Source organism: Brachyhypopomus gauderio, chromosome 16 (assembly GCF_052324685.1).
Source record: "Brachyhypopomus gauderio isolate BG-103 chromosome 16, BGAUD_0.2, whole genome shotgun sequence".
Classification (NCBI taxonomy): Eukaryota; Metazoa; Chordata; class Actinopteri; order Gymnotiformes; family Hypopomidae; genus Brachyhypopomus; species Brachyhypopomus gauderio.
Window position 1 is genome coordinate 22,799,982 of NC_135226.1, and position 13,516 is coordinate 22,813,497.

General features: G+C 48.8%; 1 protein-coding gene across 6 annotated transcripts in view; it reads left to right on the plus strand.

Moving 5' to 3' along the window:
• The window catches only part of LOC143478484 (bridge-like lipid transfer protein family member 2), a 47,736-nt gene that overhangs the window by 19,479 nt on the left and 14,741 nt on the right, over positions 1–13,516 (plus strand). For all 6 annotated transcript variants that reach the window (XM_076977467.1, XM_076977469.1, XM_076977468.1 and 3 more), the window contains 9 exons: positions 7,795–7,994; positions 8,197–8,440; positions 8,541–8,746; positions 9,228–10,290; positions 10,392–10,583; positions 10,673–10,875; positions 12,299–12,417; positions 12,819–13,042; positions 13,134–13,324. In XM_076977467.1, the coding sequence (XP_076833582.1) occupies positions 7,795–7,994; positions 8,197–8,440; positions 8,541–8,746; positions 9,228–10,290; positions 10,392–10,583; positions 10,673–10,875; positions 12,299–12,417; positions 12,819–13,042; positions 13,134–13,324 (2,642 nt within the window). The remainder of the gene's footprint in view (positions 1–7,794; positions 7,995–8,196; positions 8,441–8,540; positions 8,747–9,227; positions 10,291–10,391; positions 10,584–10,672; positions 10,876–12,298; positions 12,418–12,818; positions 13,043–13,133; positions 13,325–13,516) is intronic.

A 13,516-nucleotide genomic window follows, 5' to 3' on the forward strand; every position in this document is an offset into this window, starting at 1 on the left:
AGCACAGTTAGATAAGACCAAACAAACCCAGCCCAGCACAGTTAGATAAGTCCAAACAAACCCAGCCCAGCACAGTTAGATAAGTCCAAACAAACCCAGCCCAGCACAGTTAGATAAGTCCAAACAAACCCAGCCCAGCACAGTTAGATAAGTCCAAACAAACCCAGCCCAGCACAGTTAGATAAGTCCAAACAAACCCAGCCCAGCACAGTTAGATAAGACCAAACAAACCCAGCCCAGCACAGTTAGATAAGACCAAACAAACCCAGCCCAGCACAGTTAGATAAGACCAAACAAACCCAGCACAGTTAGATAAGACCAAACAAACCCAGCCCAGCACAGTTAGATAAGACCAAACAAACCCAGCCCAGCACAGTTAGATAAGTCCAAACAAACCCAGCCCAGCACAGTTAGATAAGACCAAACAAACCCAGCCCAGCACAGTTAGATAAGACCAAACAAGCCCAGCACAGTTAGATAAGTCCAAACAAACCCAGCCCAGCACAGTTAGATAAGTCCAAACAAACCCAGCCCAGCACAGTTAGATAAGTCCAAACAAACCCAGCCCAGCACAGTTAGATAAGTCCAAACAAACCCAGCCCAGCACAGTTAGATAAGACCAAACAAACCCAGCCCAGCACAGTTAGATAAGACCAAACAAACCCAGCCCAGCACAGTTAGATAAGACCAAACAAACCCAGCACAGTTAGATAAGACCAAACAAACCCAGCCCAGCACAGTTAGATAAGACCAAACAAACCCAGCCGAGCACAGTTAGATAAGTCCAAACAAACCCAGCCCAGCACAGTTAGATAAGACCAAACAAACCCAGCCCAGCACAGTTAGATAAGACCAAACAAGCCCAGCACAGTTAGATAAGTCCAAACAAACCCAGCCCAGCACAGTTAGATAAGTCCAAACAAACCCAGCCCAGCACAGTTAGATAAGTCCAAACAAACCCAGCCCAGCACAGTTAGATAAGTCCAAACAAACCCAGCCCAGCACAGTTAGATAAGTCCAAACAAACCCAGCCCAGCACAGTTAGATAAGACCAAACAAACCCAGCCCAGCACAGTTAGATAAGACCAAACAAACCCAGCCCAGCACAGTTAGATAAGACCAAACAAACCCAGCCCAGCACAGTTAGATAAGACCAAACAAACCCAGCCCAGCACAGTTAGATAAGACCAAACAAACCCAGCACAGTTAGATAAGACCAAACAAACCCAGCCCAGCACAGTTAGATCAGGCTCCCTAAACAATCTTCTGCTTTGTGTAACACATTAACCCAAATATTAATTAGAGCACAACGTTTTGGCTCTTCTCAGTAGCGTTATATGAAAATGTATGGAGTGATTTTTGTTTCAATAGTTCCACAGAAGCAAAAGTAAATCCAAGAGCAGAAAGTCAATCAATCAATCAAATTTTATTTATATAGCGCTTTTTACAACAGTTGTTGTCACAAAGCAGCTTTACAAGTGCCGAGTCCTAGCCCCCAGTGAGCAAGCCAAAGGCGACAGTGGCAAGGAAAAACTCCCTAGTTTTTTGCATGAGGAAGAAACCTTGAGAGGAACCAAGACTCAGGGGGGGAACCCATCCTCCTCTGGCCGACACCGGTCACCATGACAACAACAATAATATAGACAGAATGTAGACAGAATGTAAAAGATGCAATAATGTCCATTTAGACCGAAAAATATGTAATAATGTCCATCATGGTGTAGGCATCCGGTTAGGCAGGAGGTGGCCGGCCAGGATGGATCGCTTGTCTCTCCTCATCTCATTATTCCTCAAGCAGGCGGGCAGCCATGTGGAGAAATGAAACAGGGAAAATTAGCTCTGTATGAGGACATATACAGGACAGGTAAAATTATAAACATTTCTGGAGTGTGGCAGCAACTCCGGCACTAAGTTAAATTATTACAGCCTAGCTAAAAAAAGGCAGAACCAGAAGGTAACATAGGCTTGGGGGCATTCTGAGACAATGGCATCCGTCCACTGCACTGTCAACAAACTTGAGTGACCACGAGCAGTGACAGGATGACAGCACCAGCACCCCAGTCTACCATAAAACCCTTCGTCTATGAACCCCTGGATCTGTACCTTTATCTAAGGGGGATATTAATTATCAAACGCTAGACTAAATAAGTGGGTTTTCAACCTAGATTTAAAGATTGTGACTGTGTCAGAGTCCCGGACACATTTAGGAAGATTATTCCAAAGCTGGGGGGCCTTATAAGAAAAGGCTCTTCCCCCTGCTGTTACCTTGTTAATTTGTGGAACTAATAACAGACCAGCACCCTGTGATCTTAGTTGACGTGGGGGTTCATAATAGGAAATAAGTTCCTGGAGGTATTCAGGAGCAAGCCCGTGTAGTGCTTTATATGCTAATAATAGAATTTTAAAATCAATACGAAATTTAACTGGGAGCCAATGCAGGGCTGATAGGACTGGTCTAATATGCTGAAATTTTCTAGTTCTGGTCAGAACTCTAGCTGCGGCATTTTGAACTACTTGAAGTTTATTTAGATTCCTATTTGAACATCCTGACAGTAGTGAATTGCAGTAGTCTAGTCTAGAGCTAACAAAGGCGTGCACCAATTTTTCTGCATCATCCTGTGATAATGCATTAATTTGGCAATGTTGCGGAGATGTAGAAAAGCTATCCTAGTAGTATGATCTATATATTTATCAAATGATAGGTCGGAGTCGAGTATGACGCCTAGGTTTTTGGCTACTGTGCCAGGTGTAATGGGATAGTCTGCAAGATTAAGCATTAAGTTTGGAATTTTCTGTCTTGCGGCCTTAGGGCCCACAAGGAGAACTTCTGTTTTGTCCTCATTTAATTGTAGGAAGTTTAGAGACATCCAGCATTTAATATCTCTTACACAGGCCTCAATTTTTCCTAAACTGAGTTTGTCATCGGGTTTGGCTGATATGTAAAGTTGAGTGTCATCCGCATAGCAGTGAAAATTGACACCATGTTTGTTTATAACTGTGCCCAATGGTAGCATATATAATGTAAATAATAGTGGTCCTAAGATGGAGCCTTGCGGGACCCCATATTTAACCATTGTACGTTTGGATGAAATATTATTGAGCTCTACAAACTGATAGCGATTTGTTAAGTAAGACTGAAACCATGAAAGGGCTGTGCCTGAGACTCCAACCCAGCGTTCTAACCTTTCTAGCAAGATCCTATGATCAATTGTGTCGAAAGCTGCACTAAGATCAAGAAGCACTAACAGTGATACATAGCCTTGATCTGATGCAAGGAGGAGATCATTTGTTACTTTAACTAATGCTGTTTCAGTACTGTGATGGGGCCTAAAACCAGATTGGAACTTTTCAAATGTGTTATTCCTATGCAGATATAGGCATAATTGCTGGGCAACAGCTTTTTCTATGATCTTAGATATAAATGATGTGTTTGAAATGGGTCTATAATTAGATAGCACAGTCGGATCAAGATTTGGTTTCTTGATCAGAGGTTTGATAATTGCTAATTTACATGATTTGGGCATGTGACCTATTGTAATGGATGAGTTAACTATAGTTAGAAGAGGTTCAGTTACAGCTGGTAATACCTCTTTTAATAACTTTGAGGGAACTGAGTCTAATGTGCAGGTAGTACAATTTAAGGAAGAAATTATTTTCTCTAATTCTGATTTTGGGAGTGGATGAAAAGCATCAAGTTTTTCTCCCGGTATGTAATTTAAATCAATATCAACCAAACCAGATGACATACCAGTTGTATTGCTAATAAAGGGTTTTATATTTTGTCTAATATTCTCTATTTTATTATCAAAGAAATCTATAAATACATTACTAGTGAGGTTTATTGGAATCTGAGGTTCTGTGCCTGCTTGATTTTTTGTAAGTTTAGAAATAGTATTAAAAAGAAATCTAGGATTGTTTTTATTTTTCTCTATCAGTGAGGCTAAGTATGCTGAGCGTGTTTTAGTGAGTGCCCGTTTGTAGTCAATAATGCTATCCTTCCAGGCACAGTGGAATACTTCCAATTTAGTAGATCGCCATTTCCGCTCTAATTTACGTGCTATTTGTTTTAAGTTTCTAGTTTGGTCGGTGTACCATGGGGCGAGCTTTTTGGATCTAGCTTTTTTATATTTTAGTGGAGCTACTATATCTAGAGTTGATCTGCAGGTATTCTCTAAGTAGTCGGTTAGACTATCTAACTCTCCTGGATCGGATGGCGAGTGGGCTAAAGCAGTTAAGTCAGGGAGGGTTTCAATAAACCGTGTTGCTGTTGATGAATTTATTGAGCGCTTTATACACTGCCGAGGAGACGGGCGGGTATTTATGTTAAGGTGAAAATCGAATTTTACTAAATAATGATCGGAGATTGCTACGGTTTGCGGGAGTATGTTTATATTATCTACGTCGATACCCAGCGTTAATATTAGATCTAGGGTATGATTTCGATAATGTGTAGGTCCTACTACGTTTTGTTTAATGCCGACAGAGTTCAATATAGAAGTAAAAGCCCTTGTCAGTGGATCCTCCGCATTATCAAAGTGTATGTTAAAGTCTCCTACCATTATTATTTTGTCACTACATACTGCTAAATTTGCTGCAAAATCGGTGAAATCGTTTAAGAAATCTGAGTAAGGCCCTGGTGGTCTGTATACATTAGTTAGGGAGAATGTACTTTTATTTTCAGATGGACTAATAACATTAATAGACTGCATCTCAAATGAGTTTGAGATATCTAAGTATTTCTGATGAATTTCTAAACAATCACGATAGATTATACATATTCCACCTCCTCTGCCTGACAGTCTAGGTCTATGTATATAACTATATCCCACAGGAGTGGCTTCGTTTAGAGTTAAATAATCACCAGATTGAACCCACGTTTCAGTTAGACAAAGAATATCAATTTTCTGGTCTGTTATAAGTTCATTTACAAAAACTGCTTTTGAGTTGAGCGATCGAATATTGATTAATCCAATTTTCAGATCGGTCATATAGGTTGTAATAATTTGATGTGAAGTCTGTATATTAGTTAAAAACTTCGGGCGGACTATTTTCTTATGATTTAGTTTAACCCGGGGCACAGACACAGTCTCAATCCTAAGGGAACTTGGTGACGCCTCTAAGCAGCTCGCAGACAGGTTTAACCCATTAGTCTGCGGCCTGGTCGCGACCCTGGACAGTCAGCAGCTTCTAGTGCTACTCTGCCGACTAGCTAACAGGCTATGGGCTATGCTGCAAGATAACAGGGCAGCGCCATCCCGGGTGGGGTGGACACCGTCCCTGCCTAAAAGACCAGGCTTGCCCTCGAACTCTTCCCAATTATTAATAAAGCCCACTTGATTTTCTGAACACCACTTGGACATCCAGCGGTTTAGCGACGTGAGCCTGCTGTACTGCTCATCACCGCGCCGCATTGGGATGGGGCCAGAGCAGATTTTATATTTTATGAATGCAAAACAGAAAAATATATATCAAAAGTATATTTTTTTTATATAATTGGTTATTTGAAACTTATTTTCGTTTGCATTTTGACAAGTTTTTGGTTCCATTGTTTTTGTTTTTTTGGATTTTCCCAGTAAGGTCTTTTGCTTCTGGAATCTCTCTTTGCTTCTGGTTTGTTTTTTGCTTCTGACTTTTGGAACACATTTCACGTGTGGGAGGGGCTTAGATGAAGGCGTTCTTCTGCAATCTCCATTGGTCACTGATTCCGGACTGACACAGAGCTCTGGGACCAAGCCACGCCCACCCCACCAGCTTCCCAGCGTTTTCAAACATGGCGGAACGCGGTGGTTCTGTTTCACAGTAGCAGGTAAACTGAGTTTTACCATTAAAGTTTTACAAAGGTTTTAGTTAATTGCTAAATGGTCTGTAGATATTGCAAATGTACACTGTATAATAACTATATTAAGCATGCTCACCGGCGCGAGCTTTTTAAAATTTTAGTGAAGTGAATGGAGAGAACATTGATGTGTGGAAGAAATATGAGTATTTGCAATATCTGGTATGGGGACGGGCGGCATGGTGGTGTGGTGGTTAGCGCTGTCACCTCACAGCAAGGCAGTCTGGGTTCGATTCTCGGTCTGGGCTGCTCTGTGTGGAGTTTGCATGTTCTCCCTGAGCCTGCGTGGGTTTCCTCTGGGTACTCCTGTTTCCTCCCACAGTCCAAAGTCATGTGTGTTAGGTTGATTGATCACTCTAAATTGCCCGTAGGTGTGAGTGTGTGCGTGTGTGTTGGCCATGCGGTGGACTGGCGACCTGCCCATGGTGTACCCTGCCTTCGCCCGGAGATGCTGGGATTGGCTCCAGCCCCCCCCCCGTGACCCCGACTAGTGGGATTAAGCGGTTCAGATAATGGATGGATGGATGGATGGTATGGGGACAGGTGTAGGATATATAATAAATTTACAAATATATTAAAATACATAATAGTAAAAAATACCAAAATTAAAGCAATACTGAAAAGTGGCCACCCTATATACAACCAGCTTTGTTCACTCACACTGTTTTTCAGTGTTCTGCAGGTACCACACACAAACACACATCACATGCATCTTGTGCTGTCCATATTTTATTAAGAAGTGAACAATATTCATTGAACCATTGAACATAGAGATACTAAACATAATACATGTCAGACATGACATTCAGACACTGTCTAACTCAGAGATAAAAACAAAAAGATTTTAACTTGGAGGGGTGGGAGTAAGAAGAGTAGTCCATTGAAACGCAGAGTGCGGATTAGTTTCCTTCTCACTTTAGACCCGCGGGGACGCGAGCGAACGTTACTGGAGGAGCGAGTAACTAGTCGCTACTATTGTGAATGTAGCAAAACGGTGACAGCAGCTACAGCAGCGATTAAATTAAAAATAATTTAAAGGCTAGCTTTAAACACGCTCTTCCCTGTTGACTTCTCTCACGGTAATGTCGCGCTGAAAAATATTGACCTGTCTTGTCAATGTATGGAGCCAGATCCGTAAACGCGAGAAGCCGCTTTCGTCATTCCAGATGGCTGTCAAAACCATTACGTCTTAATGAACCTATAAATAACATCAGCGGCAAAAATGAGTGTAAAAAATACCAGGGTTCATCATTTAGAACTACAAAAAAATCTTGTTTCTTATTTTACTATCTACCTATTTTTCATTAAGAGTTTGTTTTACCGCAAAATATGAAAACTTCAAAACGGCGAATTTTGCCGCAAGGTGACAGATTTTCATGCCTGCATCCAGTTCACTAAAATTTTAAAAAGCTCGCGCTGGTGAAGTGTGCTAAATATTAACTGACATGCTTAATGTAGTTATTATACAGTGTACATTTGCAATATCTACAGACCATTTACCAATTAATTATAACCTTTGTATAAACTTTAAATGGTAAAACTTAGTTTACATGCTACTGTGAAACAGAACCACCGCGTTCCGCCATGTTTGAAAACGCTGGGAAGCTGGTGGGGTGGGCGTGGCTTGGTCCCAGAGGCGGTCTCAGAGCTCTGTGTCAGTCCGGAATCAGTGACCAATGGAGATTGCAGAGGAACGCCTTCATCATTTTTATCATAATTCATTCATAGTTCTCTAAGTACAGTATTATGATGTTGTATTGAGTATGAGTATTATACAGTAGTATGAAGTATTGAGTATGAGTATTCTACAGTAGTATGAAGTATTGAGTATGAGTATTATACAGTAGTATGAAGTATTGAGTTAGTATTATACAGTAGTATGATGTATTGAGTATTATACAGTAGTATTGAGTATGAGAATTGTACAGCTGTTACAGCGAAATGTCTCATTTCCTCAGAACTCCAGCACTGTGTAGATTCCACCACCGAACCAGCAGAGGGCGCTGTGCCGAGTCTGAACATGAGCCGAAGAGCCTCTGTGTCCCTCGACCATTTCTGGTGGCGGGTGGGGCAGGGCTCTCACATCCAACAGGCGCCCCACCCGGCAGGCAGACACGTGTGGGGCGAGGCCCTCGTCTTGGACTCCTTCAGCCTGGAGGTGAAACCCCCCCCCCCACGCCACCAGCCCTCACGTGGTGTTCTTACCCTGCTCACAGCTGGTGGCCGCCAAATCCACAGCCATGTTCAGAGAAATGATCTTTACATTTAAAAGAGTGATCTGATTGAGTGGTTTATCTCTGTTAGAGTTCAGTTAGCTCAGGTAGGAGAAGTTCTTCTGTGTGGTGTGTCTCTGACCACAGGCCAGTTCCAACGCGCTCCAGAGTGTGGACTCCGCCTGTGTGAAGACCCGTGTGCAGGGCCTGCAGGTGGAGGTGTCTGAGACGTGTACGCTGTGTCTCTCTCGCATGCTGTCTCTGCTACGGCTGGGTGGAGGTCCAGAGCTTCCCGCCACTGGGTCGGAGACACCACCACGACTCCCTCTCACCTGGAACGTGGAGTTGGACCTGAAGGACACTAATGTTTTTACGCTCTCCTGCGTGGCAGGTGGGTACCGATGGATACCTCGCAGCTCGGCTGTGTGCGCACTTCTGATGTGCACCTGCAGGATCTGAAGATCTGTCCTGTTGTTGTGTGGGTGGAGCAGGAGCCGTGGCCTGGCGGGTGGATGCGGTGGCGGCCCACAGCTCCGCCTCCAGCGTGGGGCTGTCTGTCCGGGGCGTGGCTCTGGCCGTGCTCAAGACCGTGAGCGAGAACACGGAGCCCTGTGGTCCCACACAGCAGACCAGTGGGACCCTGCTCAGCCTGGACAGCCTGGGCGTGGCCTACCAAAGGAGCACTGCAGCCTTGGAGGTGCCTGTCTCACCCCCTGCACACCTGTCTCACCCCCCGCAGACCTGTCTCACCCACACACACACCCCCCAGACCTGTCTCACCCCCCGCAGACCTGTCTCACCCACACACACACACCCCCAGACCTGTCTCACCCCCCCGCAGACCTGTCTCACCCCCTGCACGCCTGTCTCACCCCCCGCAGACCTGTCTCACACCCCCCCGCAGACCTGTCTCACACCCCCCCGCACACCTGTCTCACCTCCCCACACACCTGTCTCACCCTATCACACTTTTCTAACCCCCAAACACCTGTCACGCCCCACACTCACACACCCTTCCACATTATCAGATACAATTAAATCACCAAAAAAATGCAAATAAACATGACACAGTGAAATAGTTTGAGAACATGAGAACAATTAATTGTTTAATGCCTAAATAGATAGTTTAGTGTGAACATTACAGAAATGTCTGATAATTTAAGTGTTCTTGGCCACAGGTTCAGAGTGAAGACTCCCTCGTGCTGCATTGGACACCGTCTGATCACATGTTCCTGTATCAGCACGTGTGTGAGACCCGGGCCTGGTGGGACGCTGTCTCTGCAGTGCTGGGAGTTAAACAGGAGCGGGTCGCCTCGGACTCCCCAGCGCCCCCTGCAGGAGGCCTGAGTGTGCGTGTGGATCTGGGCCGCACCCAGCTCACGGCGTACGTGGCAGAGCAGAACGTCCTGATGGCACGTGCGGGCGGCCTGTCTGTCTCCCGGCGGCCGGGCAGCACGCACGTCAGGGCTCCCGACCTGGTGCTCAGCTTCGACGGCAACGACATCTTCACCCTGCGGGAGCCGGAGGTGCGTCTGCTGGAGGAGGCGGAGGAGTTGCGTCCTCACCGAGCGCGCGCTCCCTCCCTCACGGCCGGCACCAACCGGGCCAACCGGGCCTGGATCTTCTCCTTCCCCAGCCTGGCCGTGGAGTTCCCCTACCGCTACGATTTCTCCGCCACCTTCGACAGGGCCATCAGCGTGCAGAAGTGGCTGAAGGGGCTCCACAGAGCGCAGGCGTGTCCGGACGTCTCGGCCGGGCCCGGGCCGCTGCCCCCGGACCTGCTGGTGCGCGTGGGTGCATTCTCCTTCGTCTTCCTGGACGACGTCTTCGAGATCAAGCTGCGGGACAACTACGAGCTGATGAAGGACGAGAACAAGGAGAGCGCCAAGCGTCTGCAGCTGCTGGACCGGCGCGTGGCCGAGCTGCGCAAGCAACACGGCGAGCTGCTGCCCGCACGCAAGATCGAGGAGCTGTACGCCTCGCTGGAGCGCAAACACATCGAGATCTACATCCAGCGCTCGCAGCGCCTGTACGCCAGCACGCCCATGCGCAAGACCCTGCTGTCCTGGAGCGTGGCCCAGCTGGAGCTGGTGGCGTTGGCCGATCCCTCGCTGCACGGGCCCGAGCGTGTCCGGCACCTCCTGGGGCAGGTGGACGCCGTCAGCCCCTTCCCCCGAGACGGCCTGTCCCTGCTGGTGCAGTGGGCTCGCGCCGTCTCCTTCAAGCTCGCTGCCTTCCTGGGTGAGCAGATACGCCGGGCCACGTTCGCCGCTCCAGCTCCTGTCTGTTGTTTTTTCCTTCCGGGTCGTCTCAGTCTGTTTGTTCTGTGTCCTGTGTGGCAGTGAGGATCAGAGATTACCCCCGCTACCTGTTTGAAATCAGGGACTGGGAGCTGTCCGGGCGTCTGATAGCCACGGAGCAGGACGGGCAGCTACGAGGACGTCGTAAGGAGGTGGTCCAGCTGTGTCCTCCGTGGGGGGACGTTACCGTGTACCGAAACGTCCCCCCCCTCAAATTCTACTATGACCTTAGCTGTGAGTCCGCTCGCCTCTTCTCAAACACGCCGAGACGCTCTTAAAAGATCAGAACAGTTCACTCACGCCTGTTTGTGTTATTTGTGCAGCCAATATATCTCTGTACACCATCGTGTGGGGGCCATGCTGGGACCCGGCGTGGACTCTGATTGGCCAGGCAGTGGATTTACTGACCAAGCCCAGCGCAGACCCCTCCCCCCTGCTCACCTGGTGGGATAAATGTCGGCTGCTCCTGCACGGTCACTGGCACATGGACATCGAGCAGGCCAACCTCCACCAGCTGGCCACGGAGGTTCTGCTTCACCTCACAGCTCCACCCGTCAGGAGCACCACACCCTCTCTACACCCTCTCACCCTCTCTACACACTCTCGCCCTCTCTACACCCTCTCACCCTCTCTACACACTCTCGCCCTCTCTACACACTCTCGCCCTCTCTACACCCTCTCGCCCTCTCTACACCCTCTCGCCCTCTCTACACCCTCTCACCCTCTCTACACACTCTCACCCTCTCAACACCCTCTCACCCTCTCAACACCCTCTCGCCCTCTCTACACACTCTCACCCTCTCTACACACTCTCACCCTCTCTACACACTCTCACCCTCTCAACACCCTCTCGCCCTCTCAACACCCTCTCGCCCTCTCTACACCCTCTCGCCCTCTCTACACACTCTCGCCCTCTCTACACCCTCTCACCCTCTCTACACACTCTCACCCTCTCTACACACTCTCGCCCTCTCTACACACTCTCACCCTCTCTACACACTCTCACCCTCTCTACACCCTCTCACCCTCTCTACACCCTCTCACCCTCTCTACACCCTCTCACCCTCTCTACACACTCTCACCCTCTCTACACACTCTCGCCCTCTCTACACACTCTCGCCCTCTCTACACCCTCTCACCCTCTCTACACACTCTCACCCTCTCTACACACTCTCACCCTCTCTACACACTCTCACCCTCTCTACACACTCTCGCCCTCTCTACACCCTCTCACCCTCTCTACACACTCTCACCCTCTCTACACCCTCTCGCCCTCTCTACACCCTCTCGCCCTCTCTACACCCTCTCGCCCTCTCTACACACTCTCGCCCTCTCTACACCCTCTCACCCTCTCTACACACACTCACCCTCTCTACACCCTCTCGCCCTCTCTACACCCTCTCGCCCTCTCTACACACTCTCACCCTCTCTACACACTCTCGCCCTCTCTACACCCTCTCGCCCTCTCTTCACCCTCTCTACACCCTCTCACCCTCTCTACACACTCTCACCCTCTCTACACACTCTCACCCTCTCTACACACTCTCGCCCTCTCTACACCCTCTCACCCTCTCTACACACTCTCGCCCTCTCTACACCCTCTCTACACCCTCTCACCCTCTCTACACACTCTCGCCCTCTCTACACCCTCTCGCTCTCTCTACACCCTCTCGCCCTCTCTACACCCTCTCGCCCTCTCTACACACTCTCGCCCTCTCTACACCCTCTCTACACCCTCTCACCCTCTCTACACACTCTCACCCTCTCTACACACTCTCACCCTCTCTACACCCTCTCACCCTCTCTACACACTCTCACCCTCTCTACACCCTCTCACCCTCTCTACACACTCTCACCCTCTCACACAGTGTGTGGCTGTATTGGCTGTTGCTCTTGGAGTGTGTTGGTGGCGTTTGGTCTTGCGTGACTGAACCTGTGTCCCTCCGCAGGACCCTTACAACACCACGGAGAACATGCACTGGGAGTGGACCACACTGCAGTACCACTGGACCCCGGGGCAGTTTGTGTTCAAGGGGGACCTGGACGTCAATGTTAGGACGGCCTCCAAGTACGAGACCCTGTGTGAGCTGTTTGTGATGACGCGTTGTTAGTTCACCCTTCACCCCCGTCCTGCGGGCAGTCATGGCCTAGTGGTTAGGGAACTGGTCTTGTGACCGGAGGGTCATGGGTTCGATTCCCAGACCTGAGGCCATGACTGAGGTGCCCTTAAGCAAGGCACCTAACCCCTACTGCTCCCCGGGCGCCGGACTAGGGCTGCCCACCGCTCTGGGCACGTGTGATCCACAGCCCCCTAGTAATCACTAGTGTGTGTGTGTGTGTGTTCTAACTGCACAGATGGGTTAAAAGCGGAGGACAAATTTCGATTGCGGTGTAAAAATCACAATTGACAAATACGGCACATTTACATTTGCACATTTACATTTACTGTTTGACGTCTCTCCTCGACAGGTATGACGATATCTGCTTCCTCCACCTTCCCAATCTGTGTATGACCCTTGACCTCCAGTGGCTGTGCCACGGCAACCCTCATGACCACCACGCCGTCCTGCTGTGCTGTGCGGAGAACGTGGCCGACTTCACCTCGTGCCAGCCGCACGACTCCTACAGGGCCTTCCGCTCGGAGAACCTCAACCTGGCCATCACCATGGACCTCAACCAGCACTGCGGCACAGGTCAGAGCTCATACGGGAGACGTGTAGACCAGGGGGAGTGTCTGTGCCCCTGATGGGCGTGGCCTGACTCTGCTGGTGGGTGTGTCCTCAGTGCCCGGCCAGCCCCGGATCCTCCTGTACAGCAGCACTCTGCGCTGGATGCAAAACTTCTGGGCCACCTGGACCAGCGTGTCTCGGCCCATCTGTAGGGGACAACTGTTCCACAGCACCAGACCCTGTAGGAGGAAACTCAGCCAGCACTACAAACAGATGTCTTACACAGCAGAGTTCCCACAGCTACAGGTACACACACACACACACACCACACACACACCACACACATACACACACACACACCCCGCACATACACACACACACACACACACACACCACACGCACACACACCACACGCACACACACCACACGCACACACACACACCACACGCACACACACCACACGCACACACACACACCACACGCACACACACCACACGC